This window comes from Ammospiza caudacuta, chromosome 2, assembly GCF_027887145.1.
Source record: "Ammospiza caudacuta isolate bAmmCau1 chromosome 2, bAmmCau1.pri, whole genome shotgun sequence".
NCBI lineage: Eukaryota > Metazoa > Chordata > Aves > Passeriformes > Passerellidae > Ammospiza > Ammospiza caudacuta.
Window position 1 is genome coordinate 29,538,109 of NC_080594.1, and position 24,996 is coordinate 29,563,104.

The 24,996-nt window shown below is 47.9% G+C and overlaps 1 protein-coding gene across 1 annotated transcript in view; it reads right to left on the reverse strand.

Moving 5' to 3' along the window:
- Window positions 1-300: 300 nt before the first annotated feature.
- CASQ2 (calsequestrin 2) overlaps window positions 301-24,996 on the reverse strand; it is a 34,760-nt gene continuing 10,064 nt past the window's right edge. The window contains exons 2-11 of the mRNA XM_058825081.1: window positions 20,625-20,709; window positions 19,115-19,215; window positions 16,779-16,890; window positions 15,031-15,104; window positions 14,135-14,265; window positions 9,882-9,927; window positions 7,118-7,172; window positions 6,384-6,484; window positions 5,970-6,044; window positions 301-2,243 (exon numbers count right to left, since the gene is read on the reverse strand). Coding sequence (XP_058681064.1) covers window positions 2,034-2,243; window positions 5,970-6,044; window positions 6,384-6,484; window positions 7,118-7,172; window positions 9,882-9,927; window positions 14,135-14,265; window positions 15,031-15,104; window positions 16,779-16,890; window positions 19,115-19,215; window positions 20,625-20,709 — 990 coding nt within the window. The 3' untranslated portion in view covers window positions 301-2,033. The remainder of the gene's footprint in view (window positions 2,244-5,969; window positions 6,045-6,383; window positions 6,485-7,117; window positions 7,173-9,881; window positions 9,928-14,134; window positions 14,266-15,030; window positions 15,105-16,778; window positions 16,891-19,114; window positions 19,216-20,624; window positions 20,710-24,996) is intronic.

Genomic DNA, 24,996 nt, shown 5'->3' on the forward strand with positions numbered 1-24,996 from the left:
GGAAACCTCCACGCTGAGAGCACACTGAATTTCAAGACTTTTGAAAGTTATTCATCACCTCAGAGCAAGCAGTTGATTGTTCTCCCTGAACAAACTTGGTTCATCTTCTGAGCAATCATAAGAAAGCATAGAAGAGCAAATGGTTGACCTGGGGGCTTTGCTGCCCTGTCTATTCTTCCAACAAGCTGTGTCTGAAAAGCACATGTTGAGGGTTTGATGCTCAGCAAGGAGCTAAATTGGGCATAAGCCATCTACCATGTTAGCATAGTATTCATTCTAGTGCATAGAGACAGAGAGAAATCCAGCTATGTCTTGTTCATATTGGTATTTTCCAGCAAGGGGACATGGCACAAATGGGAACATAGCAATACTTCAGCTTTTTCATACCAGTAGTTTCAAATTTCTATTTCAGCTAATGTAGAGAGAGGGAGTCAAAGAAACTGATCAACAGGTAGGGGAAAAAAAATCTATAAAATCTTGCTTTGCAGTTCATCTGATAAAGGAAATATATAGTGTGTAAACCTTGTTTCTCACCAAGATTCACATTTATGTAACTGATTCTTCTGTCCCTCACATCACATTTCTCTGTCCTAAGCCAGTATAAGGATGGTCAGGACAATGTTTTTTGTTTGTAGCAAGAGAGGAGATGTGTACACTACCTATGCTAGCAACTCTGAACAACTGCAGAACATCTCTATAAATGTATTTATACATCTCTGAACTCTCCATACATTGCACTATTGCCAAACATAAGAAGCTGAGACAGTTGAAATTTGCCAGCATGGGGAAGCAGGGAGACCTAATGCAGCCACAGTGCCTGGCACATGGATGGTGCTGCACTGACCAGGACCATGGAATGGACCCTGGGCTTTGTGAGTGACTCCCTTGACTGCAAACTGGCACCCTCAACTCCTTCTCAGCCTGCAGCCAAGAGACGCTTCTCACATGGGACATCTGAGTCTCTAGGCAGGGAGTAGCTGTGCAACTAAATACTCAAAAGCCAAACAGCTTGAATCCTCTTCACTGCTCACACCCCAACACACCTCATCCACTGTCTAATGTGTTTGGATGGATGTGTTCCCTCCTGACATCTTGATCATGGGAAAAGATGCTACATGGGCTTTGGGTGAAAAAGCTGGAAGGTCATGGGGAATAGGAGTGCTTCAGGATGGGCCCCTGTGGATGTTTCCATTGGCTTGGCTCAGTGCCATGATCTTCAGGCTCAGTGGTTTGGACTCACACTGGGCTCAGAACTGGACCAGCCTGTCCAGCAGTTCAGGAGTTCGTGAGCTTTGTGTCTCATATCAGGATCCCTGCACTGACCCCAGCTGTGGCCTGAGCTTTCAAGAAGAAAGAGGCTCAGACAGGGGACCCGGTGTTTGGTTTTGCATTGCGCTGCCAGACAAGAATATCCTGTCGTTATGTGGAATCACTGAAAACTTTAATAGCATCCCTAAAACCTCCCTCCCCTCCCAAAGCATTTTTCTGGCTCTTAGCATGTTAGGGAGTAGCTACAGACTCCCACAGCAGAACTTGCAGGATTGAGTGATCTTGGCAGAGTAGCTGCAAAGGGCATCGTGTTTAATAAAAGGGCTAGACTTTACAGTTAGGGTTTTCCCTATGTCTTGAAGTGAGATTTGGTCTTTGGATGTTAAGTGCTGGGCTGATGAACACAGAAAATACAAACTGGCTCCCTGCGTCCCTCTGGCAGCAAGCAGGCAGGCACTTTTCTCCTGCCCTGGGACACTGGGGCAGATTCCCTGCAGGTTCCTGCAATCCTCGCTAAGGAGGCATGATTCCCAGCGGTGCTGGGCGCCCGCAGGCGCTGCCCTCCGCAGGGGCAGCCCCGGGGGCTCAGCACCGCTGGGAATCATGCCAGGGGCTCCCGGCAAGGGCGAGGGCAGGGGAGCGGGGCCGGGGGAAGAGAGGAGCAGCGGTGCTTGCTGATGCTCAAACAAAGGTCTTCCAATGCAGGGACCTGCCGCAGGGCCGGGGCTCTCGGGCCCCACAAGTCAAACTGCACAGAGTCACAGTTAGTCGTCGTCATCATCATCATCGTCATCGTCATCGTCATCGTCGTCATCGTCGTCATCATCGTCATCATCGTCGTCGTCGTCGTCTTCATCGTCGTCATCATCCTCGGTGTTTATCTTCCCAGAAAGCACGTCTTCTATCCAGTCCTCCAGCTCCTCGGCTGTGGGCAGGTCGTCATCATCTCTGATGTCCATCCAGACGCTGTCAGCCTGTGGGGACAGGTGATGAGGGTTAGCTGCCCTCAGGAACACAGGGTGGGACACAGCTGTTGGGGGGAGAGGGCAGGAGCACGGTGGGATGCAGGCATTGGCTCCCTCTTTGTACAGCCTGTGGGCAGGCTCAGCAGAGCATCTCTGCCCTTGCACTGGGATCCCCACCTCCCCCTGGGGTGCTGCTGTCTCTGACCAGGGCAGGGGGGCTGCTCAGCAGGTTTATGGGAGTGTCTGGTGCTGTGTGCCCTGATGAGGTGTGTGCCTGCTGCCAATGGCTGTGAGCAGGAGCACTGCCCACCTGATGCATTCCTCACTCCATCTGGACAGTTCTGTAGACTCCAAGTCTACGTAAAGAGATACCAAAGAGGCCTCTGCCAGCACCTGCTGCATCATCCCAGTTTGCAGGACATCACAGTTGTTCCTTCCTTCCATCCAGAACCCTTCTGGGACCTCTTCCTTGGAGCCTTCACAACCTCCTGTCAGCACCCTTTCTCCACAGCCTCCTTTACAATCACCCTTGCCTCAGGACCTTGCTCTGGACTCTCCATGTATGATAATGGCTGCTACTCTTGGAAGAGCCTTTCCTTAGATCATCTCAGCCATGCTCCCATGCACACCAGGGATCTCAGCTGAAGAGTGGTGAGAAACACCAATGCCCTGGACTGCAGGTGCCCCTGTTCTTTCCCCCTGGCTGTCTGCATTGCTTCCATAAACAAAAAAAGATGGGAGAATTCAGTAAGAAGACAATGACAAATTTGTGACTGCTACCCAGGGACAGCAAGATTATTTGGTCTCTGAGGTCTGGAAATGAAAGTTTTCCTCTCTGCTGTGCTATAGGTTCCTTGGGTAAATGCCTGGATAAGCCCCTTTCTGTTCACTGTCTCCCCTCCATAAAACAGGATCAGCCTCCTGTTTTGCAGAGGCACTGTGAGCTTATCTCATGCAGCATTTGATGTTGCAGAAGCAACTTCACATATCAGAAGACAACTACCAGCTTTTGCAAATGCATCCAACTTTTTTCCCTGTCTGTGGTATTTAATTCTCTTTGATTTACGGCTCGCTAAAAAGCCAGACCAATTTCTGCTCAAGGAAAGCGGTGTCTCCCATACAATATTTTCCTCCTAAATCACCAAAACTGCACTAAAAAAGAACCCTGGAGAGGCATGCAGTCCTTGCTCCACTCAAATGTTAATGTTCCCAACCTCAGGACTGTTCGTGCAGAAAAAAGTGACACTTTTAAATAATGGGAAGAGGAGTGGCTCCATTTCACCTCCAGAAGGTGCTGTGCAAATAAAGCAGTGATATTTTGCAGGGCATCATGGCCCTAGTCCTGAGCCACAGTCACCACAATGTGATGAGCCAGCTGGGGCTGCTGGGAGCTCTGGTGTTTGCATTGGCAGGTTTTTACAGAAGTGATGGGGTCACAGGGGTTATGTCCACTGAAGCCAGCAGCAGTGTTTATTTTCACTCTGTTGTGTAAGTCCCACTTTGTACCTGTGTAGCTTGGCTGAATGCAGTGATGTAACACTGAAATAATAAAATGAGCTCAATGTTTGTTTTAGACATCACCTGCCAACCTAGAACTTTCTTAAATCTCTCTCGAGAAATAAAGAAAGGACTTAAGAGGAATGAAATAAAACCTGCAAATACTGTAATCATCAGCCTGAAACATTTACTATATCAAAGTCAGATAATGCAGGAGTTTTTACAGGTCTCTAAGTGACTGCTGAATAATAAGGCATATGTTCTTACCTAATTCTGCTTTCTATATGATTCTCATGCCACTGATAATCCCACTTCCATGAACTTCCATTGAGTGCTGTTTAATGTAGCTTTGGCGTGACTTAAACATGACCGGTCACAGTAAATATAAAGAAAGGAGATACTGTGTTAAGGGCATAAGACTGGAAGACTTGGGCTCTCTTTCTGGCTTGTCCATTCATTTCTCTCATGGTCTTAGGTGACAGGTGCTGTTTTGGCCCTTTTTCCTTTTGTCTCTCCCTTAACAATTCTGCTAAGGAGCATTAACTCACTGGGTCTCCACTCTCTAGGGGTCTGCCCCATGGTCTGGTGGAGTACTCCTCTATTGCAGGCAAAAAGCTCACGTGCAGCCAGGGCTGAAACTACTCCCTGACTCCCAACTCAGCCTCTCAGCCACCTCAGTGGGATGAGCAAGATCCAAGGACTCTGCTTTCTTCATGACACCATTGCTTTGCCTTCCCCACCAGGTCTCCTGTGTTACAGCCTTGCAGCATCTGTTGTAACAGGAGGCACAAGCATCCAGTACACCCTTGCTGTCCCTCTTTTTCTGGGGCAGTACAGGAGAGAGGATGTGGAGGCTGGAAGCAAGGTCAGTGTTGAGCCAAACCAGCACCCAGCCCCACACATTTGTCCCAATTTTAACTCCCTCTTTGCTCTCTTCTGATGAAACATCAAGTTCACTTATGACTCAAATTTTTTGAAACACGAAGTCAAGCACCAATTTACAAACACTTCTGCAGTGAAGAGATTTCTGTTTCCAGAGGCACTTACATACCCACACAGGTTCATTTTAAAGAGATTAAAACAAACACCCGGCACTTAAATGTTAAAAATAAACTAAGGTAACAGTTTAGGCAGGAGCATGCTGCATTACAGGCTCTCTGATCATCTGGACTGTTATTGTCAGAAAGAGGAAAGAATGGTTTCTCTCTGTGTCAGGGCTGTTCCATTGCACTCAGCAGCTCTGCTGAGATCTCTGCTGGTGAGGGTCAGACGGGTCCCTCTCCCACCTGCCTTAAAAGCTCACAGGGTATGGGCAACCTGAGATCAGTCCCATGATTTCTGGTTTGAAGGCCACCACAGTGAAAATAGTAGCTGCTAGAAACTCATCCCAATAGCACAAATGTGGCTGCTGTGGGTATTGTTCTCCCTCAGCTGTGCCAAAGTAGCACCTCTGCCTCTGCAGGTCTCCCTCTGCAGCTGCTCCTGTGGGATGGTGTGGGAACCTTCACCAGGCGTGGGGCAGGCAAGCAGGTCTCCTCTTCCCACCCAGATCCCACCAGCACTCCCTGCACAGCAGGGGCTGAAGGGCAGGAGGGCCTGGATGAACCCCAGTGCACCCTCCTTACGGCAGCAGGATTCCTTGATTACCAGTTTATGCTGTACTTCTGTTAAAGCTGTGTGTTTATTTAGCTTTTTTCAAGCTGTGCAGTTTCTCCCTGTCATCTGCTGGGGATAATATTTCCCTCCTACACTCAAGCTGTGCCCTTTTGCTTCTGTAGAAAACAACAACCTCCTGTTACTCCTCTTCTCCTCCCCTAAGCATGGCTTTATTTTCCCCCTACACACACTTTTTCTACACAAAGCCACCCAAGCTGTTGGAGCAGGGAATGGATGATGGTGCATGCTGTGAGTTGGGGTGAAATATAAGATCTTGAAACCAAACTGGGCAAAGCCCTGACTCCCAGGCCACAGAGGCTGTGCTGTCCCCAGCAGATGTGGTTTGTGGTTTGTGATTTGGCAGCAGAAACACACTCAGACTAAAGCCCTAAGCCTGACATCAGAGGTGTTACAAACCCTGCGCCATGTGGAAAGGGTGAGGCTTTCATATTTTTTCTCTGTTCTACCTGCACTTAACAGTGGAAATCCCACTGATTCCAGTGTCCCTCCTGAGGGACATCCCCAACCCTTCCAGCACCCTAATTTTGGGATCACTGGATTTTCTGGGCACGTGCTACTCACATCTGTGACGTTCACCACCCCAATCTGTGGTCTGAACAGGTCGATCTTGAAGGTCTTCTCCCAGTAAGTGATGAGCTGCAGGAGTGAGACACACAAAGCTCAGTCAGGGGTGTCTGGGGAGTGAGGAATGTGCATCCATGTGTGCATGCAGAAAGGAGAGGCTGAACACAAGCTTGGCCTGCCACACATGGCAAAGGAAAGCGCCGACTCCAGGGGTGTTCCCAAGACAATGCCCACTTAGGAGGCAGACCCAAACAAGCAGCTTTTAAGGGCCTGTGGTCCAGTTTCCCATCCTTCCCTGTCCCACATTCCCTGGGGCAATTCCTGCACTTGTGTGTGCACCCCCTCACACCCCCTCATGCCCATCCCATCCATGAATTAAAGCAAGAAAGGCAAACAGCCTCTGCCACTCACCAAAGGAAAGTCGTCAGGGTCAATCCAGACAATGCTCAGGTCGGGATTATCAGTGTTGTCCCTGGCAACCTGCTTCAGGATTTCCAGGAACTCAAAACCATCTGAAATGACACATGAACCACTGCAACTCTCCTGCAAATGCACAGGCACTTCTTGCTTGTGGGGGTTTCCAGCTTCCCTGGCTCCCCTATGCACACAGGAGTTGTTTATAGCTCTCATTAAAATGCTGTCTCCCAGCGCTTTCTTTTGATAATAAGGCTTTTAATTTCAAGCATCCTCCTCGGGTGTTGAAATTAGTTACACATGAATTAAGCCCCATAATCCTTCCGTGGAGTGAAACAATGTCACTATTTTCTTGTGGTGAGGAGGAACTGAGCCCCCAAGAGGCCAAAGCTTTCCGATTTGCTGATGGCTCTGAGAAGCACCGATGGTACGGCTTTTCAGGAGTCAGTGGCTTTGTGTTTCCCACATGCCTATCCCACAGCCAGCCCTCAGCACTCTCCCAGAGCTGCACAGCAAGATGGATGCAGAGTTAGGGAGCAAATACTGGTACTGGGGTGGAAGGAATGATTTTTTTTTCCCAGGCAATCATCCATTTCTATCCAAAATTTGATCCTGGCTAGCACACCTGCTAGCATAAACACCCAGTAGGTGTCTACAATGCAAACAAAGCAGATGAAAATACATTTTCTTGAAGGATGGAGAGTCACACCAGGAAGAAAATGGGCTCCTACCTGGGTCATCTTCTTCAGCAAAGGCTACGATGTGAATACCCTCCATGTCATCCTCCTGCAAACAACACTACTATTACTGATGGGCCAGGGAGGGAGGACAGAGTCCGGGTGGTTGCTGGAGACAGGAGCACTGGGATGGCTTCAAAAAGGGCAATTGCAGAGAGAGGCTTGACTGGAGGCCCAGAGAGAAACCAGAAATGGGAGCTGAGGTGAGGCTGCCTCATGAAGGTATTTAGTACTGAAGGGGGTAGTTTGGGTAGTGTTGCTGAAACTCTTTGGATAAAAGTTAGGTGGGCACCATGATGGCAATGGCAAGGGAGCTTCTGATGATGTGAGGCAAAAGCTTCTCTGCAGAAAAGGTCAAGGGCTTTTCTAGGATGAGAATAGAGGCTCCCCCTTCATGCCTGAGACCACCTATCCTCATTAATTTTCAGCTCCCAGGGGATGGTTTGCAAGGAAACAAATATCTGCCACCATGCTCAGCTCCTTTGGGGCCAGCAAAGAAGTTTTCTCACAATATGAGAGGCAAGGTGGCTCATTTGGGCCCCTATTTGGAGGTGAAGGGTCTCTGCTTTAGGTGAGGGTCTCCGAGAGCAGTGAGGGAAATTGAGTGGGGGGCTCATTTCAGGGCTCCAGTGAGTGGAGGACAGAAATTACAGCCTGGTGGATTACTTTTCTCCATGAAACACATGAGTAATGATATTGGCAAAGGCCAATGGATCTGCTGGCCTTCATAATCTGCCTGCTATGAATGTCATCTCTGAATTATCCCATGGATCGGTTTCGCCTTCCTCACCCGCTGTCGGTCCCAGTTTCCATTTCAATTGGTTTTAATGCAAGCAAAAATTCCCATCTAAATGCTAATTTCTTTTCCCTTCTGAGCCCAGAGGTGAAAAAGCCACCATCAAATACTGAAAGGGAAAAAAACCCCTGAAAGATTAAGTGGAAAACATTATCTTTAAAAACAATAGTGGATGCTCAGCCTTTGTGGATGTCTTCAGGGAATACGTTTTCACCGGGACATTCCAGGCAGATTTACTTGGGATTCAGACCACTTACAGCTGGCACAATTTACACTGTTGCTTTTTCTTCATATTCACCAGCAGCATTGTCAGACAGCAAAATAAAATTTATATGTCTATATGCTACATATAATTACATGTATGTACTGATATAATGCAGCTCTATTCTGTCCTGCAAAGCAGCAAACAAAACTGGACTAACTCCAGGGAAGGCAGTGAGGATGTTGTGACCTGGCAGTGAGATCAGAATCCAGCCCCCTGCCTTCTGTAGCTATGAGCCCACTGCTTGTGGCAGAGGCAAGCTCTGTATTCCCAGGCTGCTGGTTGAGCAAGCATCCCACCATTGGGAATTCACACTTTTCATGAGGCTGTTTTAGACTATGGCCAGTATGAAAGTGAAACCACTGCTTGTGTAATTTGGGTCTCGCTGAAGTGCCATTAGAAACCTTGGAGGGGCTTTGGTGGATCTTGGAAGCTGTGTTCTATACAGAATCTGTATTTCAAAACAAAATGAAAAGCTATTGTGCCTAAGTGACTCATAACTCCTGGTTCAGTTTTATTACCTCTTGCCTTGCTATATTAAAGACTCCCAAGGTTTTTGCCACTTTGGAGTCCCGTGGTGTTTCATGTTACACAGCCAAGAAGGGGACATCTAAATGCTGTTATAAATGTGTCAAGTCTTTTGGAAGAATGACTGCATCTTCCTTAGTGTTTGTAAAGCACCTGTACAGCCTTGCTTTTCTGCATTCATCTGGCACTTGAGAGCCCCTGACTAGCTTTTAACACCATATTCACTCACAGTGAAGGGATAATTTTGTTATACACAATTTTTCCTTCATTTTCACCCTTCTTTTCCCCGCCCCTGCAGACCCCATGACTCCTCTGTGTGAGATAGAGGCCAAAATGCAGGTTAGTTCTTCACAATTGCTGATTTGCATCTTGCTTGCACTGTGAGAAGTGCAGTCAATACAGGATCTGCTTTGAAATCTATATAATTAACTGTACTGGCTGCCTTCACTTCCATTTTGAATTGTTCAAGTGCTCTTGTACTTTTACAAGGACACATAGTGACAGGATGGGGGAGAATGGATTTAAACTGAAAGAGGGTAGATTTAGACTGAATGTAGGGAAGCATTTCCTCACTGTGAGGGTAGTGAGGCACTAGAACAGGTAATCCAGAGAAGTGCTGGATGCCCCAGTCTCTCAAAGTGCGCAGGGTTAGGTTGGATGGGGCTTTGAGCAACCTGCTCTAGTGGAAGGTGTCCCAGCCACAGCAGGGGATAGGAAACAGATGATTTTTAAGGTCCCTTTGAACCCAAACCAGTCTATGATTCTGTGAGTTTCCATGAGACATCTGCACAGTGAGCAGGCCACAGAAATCATCCCACCAGCAGCTCTGGTGCCCTCAGCACTCAGCTGAGATGGAGCATCCTTGGGCAGGATCTCTCACAGGCCCCACACCTGTCTGGCACGCTGCTTATCTTTCCCTCCTCCTTCTCTCTGTGAAGCAGGCAGGAGCCAGCCCAGCTCGCCATTGCTGCTGTGCAAAGCCCTTGAGCACCCTGTTTGAAGTGAGGCACTCGGCAGTGCACGCAAGGCTTTCCCATTTTCCCAGAAGAGACAGAGTAGCTTTGCAAGGAAGGAAAGGTGATGTTCTGCCCAGGCAGAGGCTGCAGCTCTTGAACAGCAGTTTCTTGTCAGAAGCTGGCAGGGACACGATGGTTCCCACCACAGGTGCTTACCCACGTCTCAAACATGTCCTCGGGGCGCAGCTTCCTCAAGGTGGCCCTGCAAGGGAGACAGAAATGCTCTTTGAGGACATATCCAGCACTGCCACACGTGACACTGTCAGCAACACAGGAAAGTCACCATGGCAGGTTTGGCTGGTGGCTGGAGTCAACCACCACATTTTGAATGCAAGAATGGGGGCACTGTAGGTAAATTTATGCCTTTATTTTTGGTGATAAAACCCTGCCCATGGCCCCACTGGAGTCACTGCAGCCACTGTTTCTGCTCGGGAAGATGAGACACCTCTCTGTGCTGGGATGTGCTGATGAATTTGTCCCACACGTGGCAGACTCGTCTGTCTGTCCTGAGAGCATGAGACAACAATCACTTTTGTTTTGGAGTCCCTAGGACATTCCTAATGGGCTCTGGCCCCCTTTTCTCCTGGTTTCACCCCAGCAAAATTTCAGAACAGAAATCTTTCCCACCTCTGCGGAAGCAAAGAAGACAGCATTAACTCTGGGAAGAAAATTTGGACCCTAACAACTACTGACAAGAAAATTTACATGCTAAGACTGGTCAAAGAATTTTTTTTTTGAGAAGTAGTACATAAAGGTAAAAAAGATTAATTTTCAGACACACCTGTAGCAGGAAGCCTGGCAAGTTGAGAGTTGATTGGTGTTAGAGGGGCACTCAAAGAACACAAAGCCATAGAAGATGAACACAAAGCCATAGAAGACAAACACAAAGCCATAGAAGACAAACACAAATCATCCTTTGCACATCTGCTTGCTGTGGTATCAGCTGTTTGGGAGGATCCCACAGCAGAGCAGGTCTCCCTGGCTGACCTGCCCCAGGACCTGCTGCAAAGAGAGGTGTCAGTCTGTGAGGTTTTAGAACAGATTGGTAGGAGTGGCAGCATGTTGCCAGACCCAGGTGGAGTAAGTGAGATGTGTAACCTGTCACTTCAATTTGTCTAACAAACAGAGCAATGGAAACAAGAAAACATTTTGTAGAGGTTCCTAATGGACCTTAGGAGCCACAGAACTGAGCTCCAGTTAGATCAGAGAAGGAGAATCTCCTGTGGATTAATAACATTGAGGGGTGGAAATGAATGGTCAGTTTTCATGACAGAGGGAATTCACCAATTAAGATTCATAGCATATTCTTTGGCATGATCATAAGCACAACATATCCTCACATAATCTGAAAAAGATGGGAAATAGGAATATGGCAACATTTGCTTATCATATCCAATTCTTTGGCAACCAACAAAGGCCTGACTATCAGTTGATACAGAAGATCTCCCGAGACCTGAGTGTCTGCATGATAGACAGACATACAGCAAGTAACACACTTGCAGAAAACCAGCCCTGAGTGTACAGGTGCAGCAATTGGTTCTAAATTAGTTGTAATTAATTTTTGCCTCTCAGGAAAGGAGCCCAGGTGTCACAAATTGAGAAAGAATCAGCTCCAAAGGAAAAAGGCCAAAAGAAGGTTGCAAACAGTTGGGAAATGGCCAAGAGTAAAACAGACCATTATGGCAGTGGACAGCTACAGTGTGAGCCATGACAGTGGAGTTATGTGCAGTTCTGGTCATGCCATCTCAGAAATTATATGGATAACTGAAAAAGGCACTTGGAAGCGTGGGAGTGGTGAGTGAAGGTATGGAAGGACCTCTATTTGAAGATTAAATAGATAAGAATTCTTTATCTTGTGAAAGAGGTGACTGAAGAGGGTTTTGGCAGGTATTCTAAATACTGGGAACGGTAAAGAAAACGTGAATAGCTTAGAACATGGCCACGGCTCTAATGACATCAAGGTTGCAGATTTGATCCCTGCACAGGTCATTCACTTAAGAGTTGGACTTGATGATGCTTGTGGGTCCCCTCCAACCCAGAATATTCTGTGATTCTCTCTCTACCTTAAGTATTAATCATTGTTCCTCTTAAAAAAAAGAGTTAGTAGGTGCCCAGAGAAATTATTAGGTAGCAGGTATAAATGAAACAAATAAGAAAGGTCTTTTGATACAATGCATATTTTAGCTGCTGAACTCATTACAATTTGGTACATTCAGCATCAAAACAGAAATAAGGTAAAAGGAGCTATAGAAATTGAAGAAATAGCCACTAAGCACAAGATCAGGGATACAGTTTTTGAACCATCAAGTCCTTTCATTGTTGATGGTCCAAAACTAGAGATTAAATCAGGTGAATGTGTATTATGTATTTAGGCGCACTTGTACTTGGCTTTTAAGACACTTTCCCTAGCTGTTCTCTAGGGGCAGCTCTTGGAGAAAGGAAACTCAGTGGGAAGGATCTGGGCACACCCACGTGTGCTGATTGCTGTGTTGACTCTGGGTACTTCCCCGTGTTGGAGGATTGAGGCAACTGGGGTTTGGGTTAGTAAGAGAGAGCAGCATTCAGCCCCCTTGTGGCTACACCACAGCTGCAGACAAGTGGGGTTCCAACCGCAGCATTTGCATGTGAAAGAGGCACCAACCCAGAGACTGCACCTTGTAATTTGTATTTGTGCCACTGAGAGTGACATCTGGGCTGAGCCCTTGGAGTGGCAGTCACCCCCGTGCTCAGATGGACACCCACCTGTGCAGCCTTGGAGGGGTCACCCCACGGTGCTGAGCACCAGCTTCCTGACCTTCTGTGGACAGCATGGACCTTCCCACCACAGCCTGCAGCTGCCCAGCTGGGCTGTCTGTAGGGAGCCAGCACATGGCACCTGCTGAGGTTGCTTCATTTCAATCTACAGATCCTCTCCATGTCTGACCAATTCCAGCCTGTGGCTTTAGGTCCTTTACTGCTGGCAAGGCAGGATGAAGCACTTGTGCTCTGAGAAGCTCAGCATGAACTACTGGGAACATATTGCTGTCACTCACTTCTTCCCCTGCCATGGCAGCACCTTGGCAGGTTTGGGATTTCAGACATACTGTTTCATGGACTCCTTTTAATTATTTTCTGAGCTTTGGCACTTGCAAAATACATGCCCATCCCCTTGCTTCTACCAAGCACTGCAAATATCCTGAAATATCTAAGACTTGGAGAAATTCCACTGCAATTTTGTGCTGGTGATGAGTTTGCCTTATTAGGATAGAATTTAGATAGCTGTGTCTAATCAGCCTTCTGATGCTGCTGCTTGACAGAAAGAGCTTGGGGAAAGGAAAATGGGAAGGACTAAGGCCAAGAAGCCTAGAAGGTCAGCAAAGTGAATTGTCGGTACATGGAAGATAGAGGAGCCCTTCATATTTCAGAAAAAGCAGAGAACTGTTTCTGGTGAGTGTCAGATTCTGGAGATGATCTCAACCTCCAGCTGAGCCTGATTTGAGATCCCCTTTTGATATAGATGGCCCTGCTTTCCTCAATCTCGTCTGGCCCCTTGATTGTCTGCTGAGAAGTGCAGTTGTAGGAGCAGCAGGCAGCCTGTGTCCCTCTCCTGAGGCATGGTTCTAAGGGTATAAAAACACAGCACCTCTGGGTAGCTGGGCCCAATACCTAACCCTGTGCTTTTACACAAGATCAGCCTCTCCAGTGGCTTCCAGACTATTTTTGTAGCTGAGTCCCTAAGCAACTGTGCAATAAACCTGATTGCAAAAAGCATGAGCATCCACAGCTCCTGCTGAGTTGATCAAACACTGTAGGTGCTCAGCATGGTTCCCACACAAGGCTCAACACAGCCATAACAGCTGTGGCTTCTTCTCTGTGCCTATGGTCAGCAGGAGCCTCTTAGGCCATTGTGGTTCCTCTGAGCTTGGTGTGAGCTCAGAGCCTGCCTCCAGACAGATCTGACACCAGGAGAGGGATACACCCATTAGTAAATCAGTAAATCTGCTTTTGGGAAGGAGGGGATTGGACAGGATTTGGATTTGGATTTGGCTTGAAAGGCCTTGGAGAGTGTCATCTTCTGTACAGACCTAAATTAAAAGCATGGGCAGTTAGGGCAAGGATTTCACTCTCCACTGCTTTCCAGCCTCACTGCTTTTTGAGTGAGGACTAACCAGGGAGGAGGAAGAGCAGGAGGAGGGAAGCTGTGTTATCCCAGCTCCCTTGTGGTGAACTATGACCGCTGCACAGATACTTGCACCTCTGGGAGTAGGAAAAAACCAGCAATTTCACAATTTCAAACCTGGGTCAGAAAATCATCAAAAGTAGTCATCATAATAATGTTTTTTGAGAGCGATGCCCTAGAGAGGCAAGGTCACAATGACAAACATCTTAACCCACTTTTCTTGTCCAGGAGCATCCTGCATGCTACTTACCTTCTGTGCTCTCTCACAAAATCAACCAGCTCCTCTTCTGAGTAAGGCTTATCAGGGATGTGGACAGGCTCATCCATAAAGGGTTCATAGAAGTCCACCTCATTCATCTTTAGGCCAAGCTTCTTGGCAACCTGTTGCAGTGCAGAAGTCACAGGTGAGAGAGCCTGATGTGCCTCTTTGCCTACCCAGAGTCTTTGCTGCTGGCAGAGCTGAGATCAAGGTGCTTCTCCCAGAGCGTGCACTCCTAGGGGTGTCCCACAAAACAGGATGGATCTCTCCTTGTTTAAAAATCCATTGATACCCCCTACACTACTGGTGTCAAGCACTGGGGCAGAGCAAAGCCTCAGCCCAGGGCCTGTGACCAAAACCACATCAGGACCTGTCTCCATGCTGCAGAAATTGCCTTCTGTCTTGCAACAGGGCCAAAATATCAATGCAGACACCAACACCACTGATGCTGTTGAGTCAGGGACAGAAAGAAGACTCCAGTCTTCAGGTGGATCAGAAGGCAAAAGTGTTTAATGAAAGTAGTGGGTCTTTTTATAATGTGACTTGCTAAGGTGATACTTGATTGGTCTCAAAGTAGAAACATCTCACACCATTGGTGAACTATGAATAGCACACTTTGGAGAACCATATCTATAAACAATGGTTACAGAAAGAGAGATAATTGTTTGAATTTTTTCACATAAGTTTCTTACAGTTTCTACACAGCTTTCCAGGATTTTCCCGGGAAAATTATGTCTCTCTCTATTTAGAGGATATGTAATTGCTACATTCCACAAAATCCAGGAATGCTGAAGCTGAAACTAGACAATAGATCTGGGAACATCCTGAGCTCTCAGCAAACAGGTGGTGGCATATGTGAGCTACCATGAAGATGTGTGGATGCTTACCCCTTTGTCAAAGGTGGCAAAGAACTTGACGTAGGGCTGGAATTGTTCAGCAGCTTCTTCAAATGCCTTGAAATCTGAAAGAAGAAAAGGGAAATGAAGAAGATATTTCACAGACGGCTGGCCACACTCTGATCAGCCCAGAAGGTATTGGGGGAAGAATAAATACAAATTACTGCAAACTCCATCAGATGATTGTCCAATGTTTCTTCCACCCTTCCAGGGTTTACGAAGAAGGATGATTTCATGTGCAGAAACATGCTGTGCAGTCCCACAGTGTTCAGTAAAGCTGCAGAGCCCTGCATGTCACACTTAACTGGGGCTGAAATCAGCAGCTCTGTGAAGCAGGTCAGGGGTAGTTCAGCCTGGGAAATACATCCTTAAGGATTCCTGCCATTCCCTAACAGTCACCAAGGGTGATCAGGCAGGCTTCCCCCACTGCAGGAGAATGGGCAGGAACCAGGTAAGTTTTTACTGTAACTGCTACCAGGTCTCTCTGAGCCTCAGGGTTCAGGAAAGATGCTCTCAGCCTACCAGGGGATTTTACAACAGGCATTTCCCACCTTTCTTTCAGTCATTATTACTGAATAGTGTTAGGATCACAGCCCTGCCCAAGCTGCTTTGCAGCCCAGTTTGAGAAAGATGAAGGGAGAGGTGGGTGGGATGTTGCATTGCAGACCTGGTGATATGTGGTTTGTTCACTTAGGAATACCTGTCTTTCTGCTAAAGGCAGGACATGCCAGCATGAGGTGCACACTGCCAGCACTGCCCAGAAAGCAGGGAGAGCACTTGGGGCTGGCACATGAGACTGCAGGGCTTGACAGGGAGATTCTAACCTGAGGATTTTTCTAGGCTGGTGAAAGTTGGGTTTGCCCAGAATGGTCCCTGTGTAGATGGGACAGCCTGGCCAGAGAGTGAGAAAATGAGATTAGTTTTCCCACAGTGGACTTGTGAGACTTTTTAGGTAGTTGTAGAGAAATGATGATAGCTTGTCTTTATAAACAACTTGCAGGTGGTGTTTTCTTACGCTGTTTTTTTTTTTGCTCTTCTAAAGGACTCTTTGTGAGAAAGATGTTTTTGTTAATTAGCTAATCAAGTGGAATGTATCTAAACTGTTTATAAAAAGAGAAGAGTTTTTCACATTAAAGCTGCTATTGTGCAAACAAGTCTGCTTGGAGTCCGTGCCGCTTTCTTACTCAACAGCGACATCCCTGAGTTGCACATCCCTCAGGGCATGGGAGCAGCCTCTTCCCAGTCTTGGGGTCAGCAAGGAGGAACAGGCCAGTGCCTCTGCCAGGCTGCTCCAAAGGACCCTGCTCACTGCTGCTGTATGTTTGCCACGGTGGTATTTAATGTGTGTCCCCCCTTCCCTTCCCTCCTCCCTCCTTTGATCCTTTGGGCTCACTGCTCACAGGAAGGGGCACTTTGCTCCTTTTGGTTGCTCTCTCAGTGTAACTGTAACCTCAGCTGATTTTTGGGTGAGGTAAACTCACTTTTACTGCAGGAGCCCCTGGATTATGGCCCTTTTCTCTTGCCAGCAGACACCTTGCAGAAGGGTCACTGATGGCCTGGGCTCACGCATTACACCAGCAGAAACCTGCCTGCAAACACACTCATCCTCCAGCAATTTTCACTCTGTCACAGGCTGCCATATTCCACACCACCCTTCATGTTCATGCAGAACAACCAGTGCCCAGTCCCTGGAGCTCCCAGGCAGGCTCCAAGGCCCACGAGCAACACATTTATCTTACGTTCTGAGTCTTCTCCCTTGAAGTAGCCGATGAGTTTGATTTCGTCGTCGATCTGGTCAAAGGCCTGAAGCTCCAGCTTGCTGTTGATGATCTCCACGGGGTCCTCCAGCAACTGCCATGACAAATGCATGTGGTAACGCAGTGATTTGCAGCACCAACCTATGCCTGGCAGGCTGTGCCACAAGCAGCCTAAGCAGGGAGAAAGAGGTCACCCAATTTCTCTGCTGTTGGAAGCCCTGCTTAGTGCTCTCTGCCTTATTGTGAGGAGCTGAGAGAAGCAGGTCACCTTCAAAGGGACATGCTAGTAGGTTCACTGCAGAGGTGGGAGCATCGAGAGGGAGGCCGATAGAGGACTGGGTAACCCAAATTAATGCTGAGGGACCTACTTTGGAGAGGGATAAGGAGTAGCAATTTCAGCTGGCTTTAAGGAGGTCAAGTTGAAAGGAGCTGGTATGATTATTGTGACCATCTGTGAATGATACCTGTGTATCTAAATCTATATATACTTTTTTTCAAGTGTCATTTGCTGGAAGAGGTCATTGCAAAGATCTTGCTTTTGAAAAACATTAACACCAGCTTGCTAGAGGGTGACTAAACAGTGATTTGGAGCAGTAGAAAGTCTGGATGTGAAGTTTCCTGGCTGATCCTCATCCTGTACAAAATAGTTTTAACCTATTCTTTGGTCCTACACACATCACCATGTTAATGAGGAAGTTGGAAGACCTGTCTGGCACTTTAGACTGTCATTGATGCAAACTTTGTTTATCTTTTCTTAACTTTTTCTCTTTTTTTCTTAACTTTAGTCACTGCTGGTGAAAAGGCTCTGTCTGATTATTTTGCCCAGCAACAGTGGTGTAAATCAAGTGTATTCTCACTAGAAGAAGAAAAAAAGCAGGCAACCCACTGCCTACAGAGGTGTAGAGAACCTCTGGGTTTCTTTTACTTTTCAGGTGAGGCTGCCAGGGCACCACAGATATATCTGGTTTCATTTTCTTGCTTTGCCAGGTATTTTCTGTGTGGAAAACGCAAAACCGGCAATCCTTGCTCTCTTTCTTTTTTCACAGAACATGATTTTTCAGTGACACATCGCATGGCATAGCAAGGAAAACCTCATGAAGTGCCTTACAGCATCCTTGAGAGTGATGCTCCAGCGTGAGGCTGTGCCTTTGCATGTGCAATTTCCTGCTGCCAGCGTGGCCTGAGCCATGGGAACCTGGGGATCCCCCTGCTGCAGGGTCATGGCAAAGCTCTGCCCTGTCTGTGGCCCCTATGGGATTGCCCATTTCTGTCCCTGAAGCCACTTGCATGTGTTTTGGTCACAGCACCCAATGCACACAGCCACAGACATTGCCATGGGAGAGCTGAGGTCCAAGGGATCTGTTTCAATTCCCTGGCCATGCAGTCCTGGAGCACAGGTGACCATGTAGGCAACCTGGCACCCTGGGAAACAAACCCTGCAGGCTCTGCTGCTCACCTTACCTCCCTTATCTGCATTACTGCACGGCCACTCACAAAGAAAGCCTCACTTCAAAGCAAAGCCAAGCCACTGCAAAATGTTCTCATTTATAAAACAAAGACGATGGGTTTTGTTGCCTCTCCTAGGAATAAAATGTCAATAAAGAGAAGTGCAACATATAGTTGTGGGATTCAGCATCACTTTTGCATTTAGGCACAAAGGTGAGTACATCATTGTGCCCATGCACAAAATGACTCAAAACTATTTAGTTCTAGGACCCTGATCTCCTCTCACTTGCGGCAGTGCAATTTGGCAAGTACACTGAAGAGATGCTATGTTGCTTGTGTCTAGAAATGGGCAAATAGTTTGCAACATTGTAATAGCCTGTCTCTACATCACACTGCAATACAACATAAGCCTTTTTCAATGCACTGAGTTCTTTTTAGTTGCTTCACTAGAACCCTATTTCTTGGATATTCTTTTTATGAAAATAGCTATTTTTTAAAAAAAAAGAAAGAAAAAGCATGAAAGATTTTGCAAATGGTGAAGTGTTTGCATGTGGGCTTGCTAGCTGAGGTGGGTGAACAGCAGGCGTTTATAAGGATTGTAGCTGACTTCCATTCAAATACTCTATATAGGAAAGAGAGAAGGTTGTCTCTAAGATATAAAGTGTTTAGTGGCATGTAAGGATACCACCTTTCCTGGGATCTCATGGTCAGACAGGTATTGGGGAAGATGTCAAATGCCATCTCTACCAGTGAATAGCAAGAAGGGATGAAATTTCAAACAAAGGTACACTACTTGTTTTTTTTATCAAAGTAAGTATTTGCAGGGTCTTCTCTGAGAGGTTTTATCTAGCTCTGAGCTTATCTGTTCTTACATCCAAGAGGAATTCCACCAAGACATCTGCAGACAGTTCCCCATCAAATTCAACCAACCGCTCGTCCTTAAAGACATAGAGACTCCCCTCTTCAAGCAAGCCTGAAAGAAGAAGAGAGGAAACAACAAATGGTTAACATGCTGTTAAAAGTATGTTTAGTGCAGAATGTCTTTCTTGTTATCCCAGCAATTCCTCCTGGGAAAATGCAATTGCCAGTTTGCTGTGTTGGTCCAGTTAGAAACAACCTGAGTGATCTCCTGATGGATGTTTCATGACACAGGGGACAGACTTCAGCCATAACTGGTGCTGACTTCTTCCCAAATGTTGAACTTTTCATTCAGGTCACAGTTTAGTCTCAGCTGGAAAAATTCTACCCCAGAAACTTTATTTAGCTTGGCTGTCTATCTTGCAGTAAATACTGGGCTCTAACTGGCAGCTCAGATTTTAACAACCTGTCACTAGATGGAAATTGGATTTTGATTCGAGCTGTGCTCACTGTCCAGAGAAGGCTGAACTATGTGAGCGTCACCAGTGACCTGAAAGTGAGCTTCAAACTGTCTGAGGCTTAGCTGGTCTGGGCAAAAGGGTTAGAAACCAATGATAGAGATACCACAGACTGCAGGGTGACAGGTTTCAATGCTGTATCACTGGACTGAGGACTGAGTGCCACAGAACCTTGTTGGAGGCTCCAAAATCAACAGCACTGGTCTTCTGCAATGCAGGATGGCAGGGTACCACTGGCCAAGGAGGCTGGTAGTTTGTTGCTTCTTGGAGAGGCAGAAGCTCTTGTCTTTAGTTTACCTCCCATTAGCACTCACAGCCTCTAATTTAGGAAAGAAAATTACAGTCCAGTATGCTTAAACCTTAGGTTTAGTGGTATATTTGTGTACTGTTGTATTAATGTGACACAACATTTCCATATTGATTTGTGGGCTAAAATATGAAGGGCCTGCCAGACCCTGGAAGGCAGCTGTGTCCAAGGTGGGCAATGCAGCAGCCTCCCACCTGTAGAGCAGATTTCCTCTTTCACTCTGGGGAACAAGACAGAATGATTGGCACCTGACTGCCAAGCCATTGCAAGGCTGTGGCTGCCCCAGTGTTTAACAGGGTCACTGGGTCATGGGGCTGATGACATTTGGGGGACTAAGTGTTTTCCCTGAATGTTCTGGTTCTGCACTGCTGTGTTGGTCCTGTCTCTGGGTAGAAAGAGCAGGAAGTTACTCCATGGCACCTATTTACTATTTCTGCACAGAAAGCTGTGAACTAACACCCTGTCATCATTACAGCATGAATTGACTTTTTCACTTGGTTTGGTTTGGTTTGCTTTTTCTGGAAGGGTCTTGGCTTGTCTCTCTCATCCTCACCCCCGCCCTGATCCTGCCCCTGTTGGGGTGTGCAAGTGCCACCATCATCCTCCCCATGCTTTGGCTGTCCTCTAAGGGACTCCCATAGGCACATCACTCCCACAGTCTTTCCAAGCTATTCCAGAGATGTCAGACCTGGGACTCACCTAACTTTTTGGCAAGCTTGGCATCCTTCTTGGAGTCCACCATCCCAAAGCCAATGCTCCTGGGCTCCAGGACCTGAGCTGCCAGCTGTGGGAAGAAGCAGAGAGCCCAACATTAGTAGTGTTAATACCACAGGGTAGCTAAAGGGCATCATGCTCTGCTAGCACAATATGACAGACACAAGTGACCCATATTCTGCTGCTGAACAGCACTAATGGTGGCATGTGTCACATGCTGCCTCTCTGCTGAGATAACCCAGAGGTCACAAGGGTTGGGTTTGTTCCCATTGTGTTGCAGCAGGGAGTTTGCTGGCACTACCATGTTCTGTTTGACACTGCCCTCAGGAGAAGGCTCCTGAGTGAACTGGGGACACCAAAGCAGGGGGGTGGCTGGAAGGAAGTCCTGCGCCACCAACACAAAGCAAAACCTGTTTCCTCTGTGGTGCCTTGGTGGCCTCCTGCAGGGGAGTGTGGCAATGGCACCATGGACATTTTAACTCTGGAAGTGCATGGTGGCAGGCAGCAGTGTGTGCAGGACTCTGCAGCATCGTGTTTTCTTCGTGCATGTGGTGGGGTGGCCAAAGCAGGCTCCTTTCCCTATGACGTGCCTGAAGTCGTGCCTCCTGTCCAGGCTTCAGTAAGCCCCCAGATCCCGGTGCCCTGTTTTTGCTAAAGAAATGCATCTAAAGTCAGCCATGCTCATGTTCACCTTCTCACAGCTTTGCAAAACCACTGCACCCCGCTCCCACCATCTTTGACCAAGGCGCCTCTGGAAGATATCGAGTTCCTGCCTGTTTTGTGAAAATAGATATGTGAGGAAAGGAGAGACGCTCTGCAAGGGCTGGAGGTGAGAGCAACCCTGGGTGAGACCCTGTGAATTCCAAATTGGCTCCCAGAGCTGCACTGACCCTGGTAAATGGATCCACTTATGCACTGCATGACTGACAGCCCCACCACAAGCATATTAGAGACCCTACAAGGTAGTAATGATGCTCTGAGAACCACCAAGCAGCTGTAAGAGCCTTCTCCTCCTCCCTCTCCCTTCCTGCTGCACAAATGCCTGTGATGCTGATGGTTTTCTTGCTGCTCCTCCTCCCAGCCCTGCCGGATGGCGGGGGATGATGGAGATGAGGGTCAGGAGCCTCTGGGGCAGGAATGTCCCTATTAGGGCACAGCTGTCAGTGCTTGGCAGCACGAGGCTGGAGGGGGGCAGAAGAAAGCTGTGGCCAGAGAGATGGTGGGTTGATTTATGAGGAAGCTCCCCCCCTGCCCTGGCTCATTTTGGCTCCCCCCCCAGACTCAAAGCCAGTTTGAATGTCACCCAGCAGTGCTGCCACCGTGGCCACGTGGCCCCTTGGCTCCCCTGCTATAAATAGCTCCTGCCTGTGCCAGGCCTCTGTGAGAGTGTGCAGTGATTAGAGGCATTGGGGAGCAAAAGTGGTGGGGCAGCCACCTCTCCTGTGCAAGGGGGTGTCATGGGGCCAGCCAGCTCCCTGTGCTGTCAGCCTGTCCCTGAAATTCTAGGGGATGGTGGCAGGCACCCTGGGGATCAGGGCTCAGGGACCTTGCTTGAGCAAAAGGGAGAGATGGAGCATGTGGTTGTTTTCTCCCTTCCACCAAATGCACGTCCTCAGGGCTGTCCCAAAGCCCTCCAGGAGGAAAAAAGACTTCACCAACCACCACAGCATTGCTGCAGCTTTGATCCCCTGCAGCCACCTTCCCTGTTGTCTTTAGGGGCAAATGCCACCATGGGAGGCAAAAGTGGTGCCTGTGTCACACAGGAAACTGGGGTGTCAGTGCTCTTTTCCCTGCTTTTTGCCAGAGCTTTGAAATGAAAGTGAGGCTACAGATTCAGGGCTTGTGCTTACAGTGGACACAGCCTGAAAGGGCCAGAGCACTGGTTTGTGTTTGCACATCCACTGATTAGGCTGATAAGGCACTGGTCTGGTTTAGCATCCCATCTGGTGGCTCAGGTCACCTTAGAGCACCTGAGAGCAGCTGGAGCCCCATATTTGCAATGAGAGATGGACACCTCTCATGAGCTCTCTAGACATCTGCAAGTGAGTGGTGATATGAGAAGAGATTTTCTGTTTCCTGTTATGGGGATTTACCCTGACTGGACAAAAGGATGGAGCCTGTGGGACCATCAGGGTTATGGGACATTGTCAGCACGTCCCTGCTTGTTGGTGGTTGTGTATACCAGCAAGTGGCTCCTGAGAACCACCACATGAGGCTCTGGCTGCTCTGTGACCAGAGGAAAACACAGAATGGCCAAGGGAAGCAGACTTGTTCAGTCATGTCCAGTCCAGGCCATATTGATTTAGTTACTTACAGTTATGTCAGCGACAGGCCAGACACAGTCAGGGCAGTTTAAGCCCAATGATTCTTGACTCCTGCACACAGGAAATGGTTAGGGTTTCTTGTGAGTGTTTGAAGGTCAGAAATATGCAGAAAAGCTGCAACACCTGCTACAGACAAGTGGTTGGATGTGAGCAGGAATGTGTGCAAGGGAGGAGGCATTGATCAGAACTCATGTATGTCAGCATGCAGCACACACAAGGCTGCTCTTTGGAGGGGTGTGGGTGCAGTTCTGTAGCTGTGAGCATGGAAGTTTGCTGGAAAAGAGTAAAAGTGTCAAGAAAACGTGGGTGATGTGATGAAAACCTCTTTGTGTGAGACTGTGGGAGTGCTCAGTCATCAAAAAAGAGTCTCAGTAATGGTGGAGGTGTGCCTGTTTGTGTGGCAGGGTTTGTGTGACTGTGTCTAGCAAGACTGTCTGCTGGAGGTGTATGTATGGTGGGTGTGAGTGTTTGGAGGTGTTCCTCTGAACACGCTCATCCCAAAGATGTGCAGCAGTCTGGGCATGCAGGAGAGAGCTTGTGCATGGTGTGTGAGCGTGCCTGAGGGGGCAGAGCTGGGAGCTCAGGGACAGCCTGCCTCCTCTGCAGGGACCTGCATGCCAGCGAGACACTGAGGGGAACAGTACAGCCTGAGCTCCTCTCCAGAGCAGGGTCTCACAACAGGGAGGTCTTTGTGCAGCATGAGACTTTCAGGCGCCCTTCCTACTGTGGCAGAGCCTGGAGGCAGGAGGCTTTGCAGGGCGTTTGGGGTGGCATTTGCAAGTGCAAGCTATGCAGGGGGTGGGCATTGCTCCTGGCCTTGCTTTCTCTGCTTTCCACTGCAGCAGGAGAGTCTAACCCATGCATAGGTGACAATACATTCCCACACCTATATCTGAACCCCAAAAAGCAGCAAAATATGGGGCATGCCAGAGGCACAGCAGTTTGGCTAATTCCCCCTACTCATTACAGTATCAAGCATTTATATATCCCCTTACAGTATTTTCTGATTCCATAATGCTAGTGGGATTTGAATGCAGATAATGTTTCTAATCTTGACAATCCTCTTGGCTCAGGGCCTTGGGACAGAGGCATCTGTAATCTAAGAGCACAGTCCCTCCTCCTCCTGCCTTTAAATTCATATTGCTCGAAGTCTTGGCCAGCCAGAGCCCTTGCCTTTGTGTCAGCCTCTATCTCTATAGCACATAATTTAGCTTCAACAGCTGCACGGAGACATGGAGGGTAGAAAGTGCCCTGGAAGAACTGGACATAACAGATCATGCAGTCCCTGAAGTAGAGCAAGAGCTTTGGGCTGGCAGAGTTGGCTGAGAGCACGAGCAAAGAGCCCAGTAGGTTGTAAGTTCACGTCCCATGCACATTTTGCAGCCTTATTCTCATGTTCATGAAGTCTTTGCAGGGCATACTTTCTACCCATTGGATCCCAAGCTGTGTCCTCTGCAGCACTGGGAAAAGGAGATGGGAGTTTGGCAGCACTACTCCATTCTCCCATATCCCTCAGGTAGTAACCATACTTGAATTTGGGGGAGTGTGAGGGGGTGAATGGCCCTCTGGGATGTGTGGGAGCTCCAGCCCAAAGTGAAGTTTGACTGCTACCAGGTGTGCAAGAACCCTCTCATGCTGGATGGTGTCAGCAGTTCCAGGCACTCAGAATAATGGATGTGGAAAGGCACAGCTCCCTGCCCAACATCTCAGCTCCACACCCACTGTACCCACCTGAGCCTCGGTGTGATGCTGAGAAGTTTTGGGAGATTTAAGCAGTCCCATAGGGTCATTCTGAAATCCTTGGTTATACAGCAGCAGAAACGTCACTCTCTGCCTAACCATGCTCCTATTCCAGCTGCAGGCAGCAATGACTGTGCCAAACCTTGCACTTGTCAGTTTTGCTGCTAAATGGCAGACAAAAGTCCCTCAGAAAGGGTTAAAAATGGGAGTGGGAGGAGTGGCTGCGTCAGCATGGTCAGTTTTCATTGTGAAGTGACATTATGGCATTCTGGCCTGGATTTTCTTCCCACTTC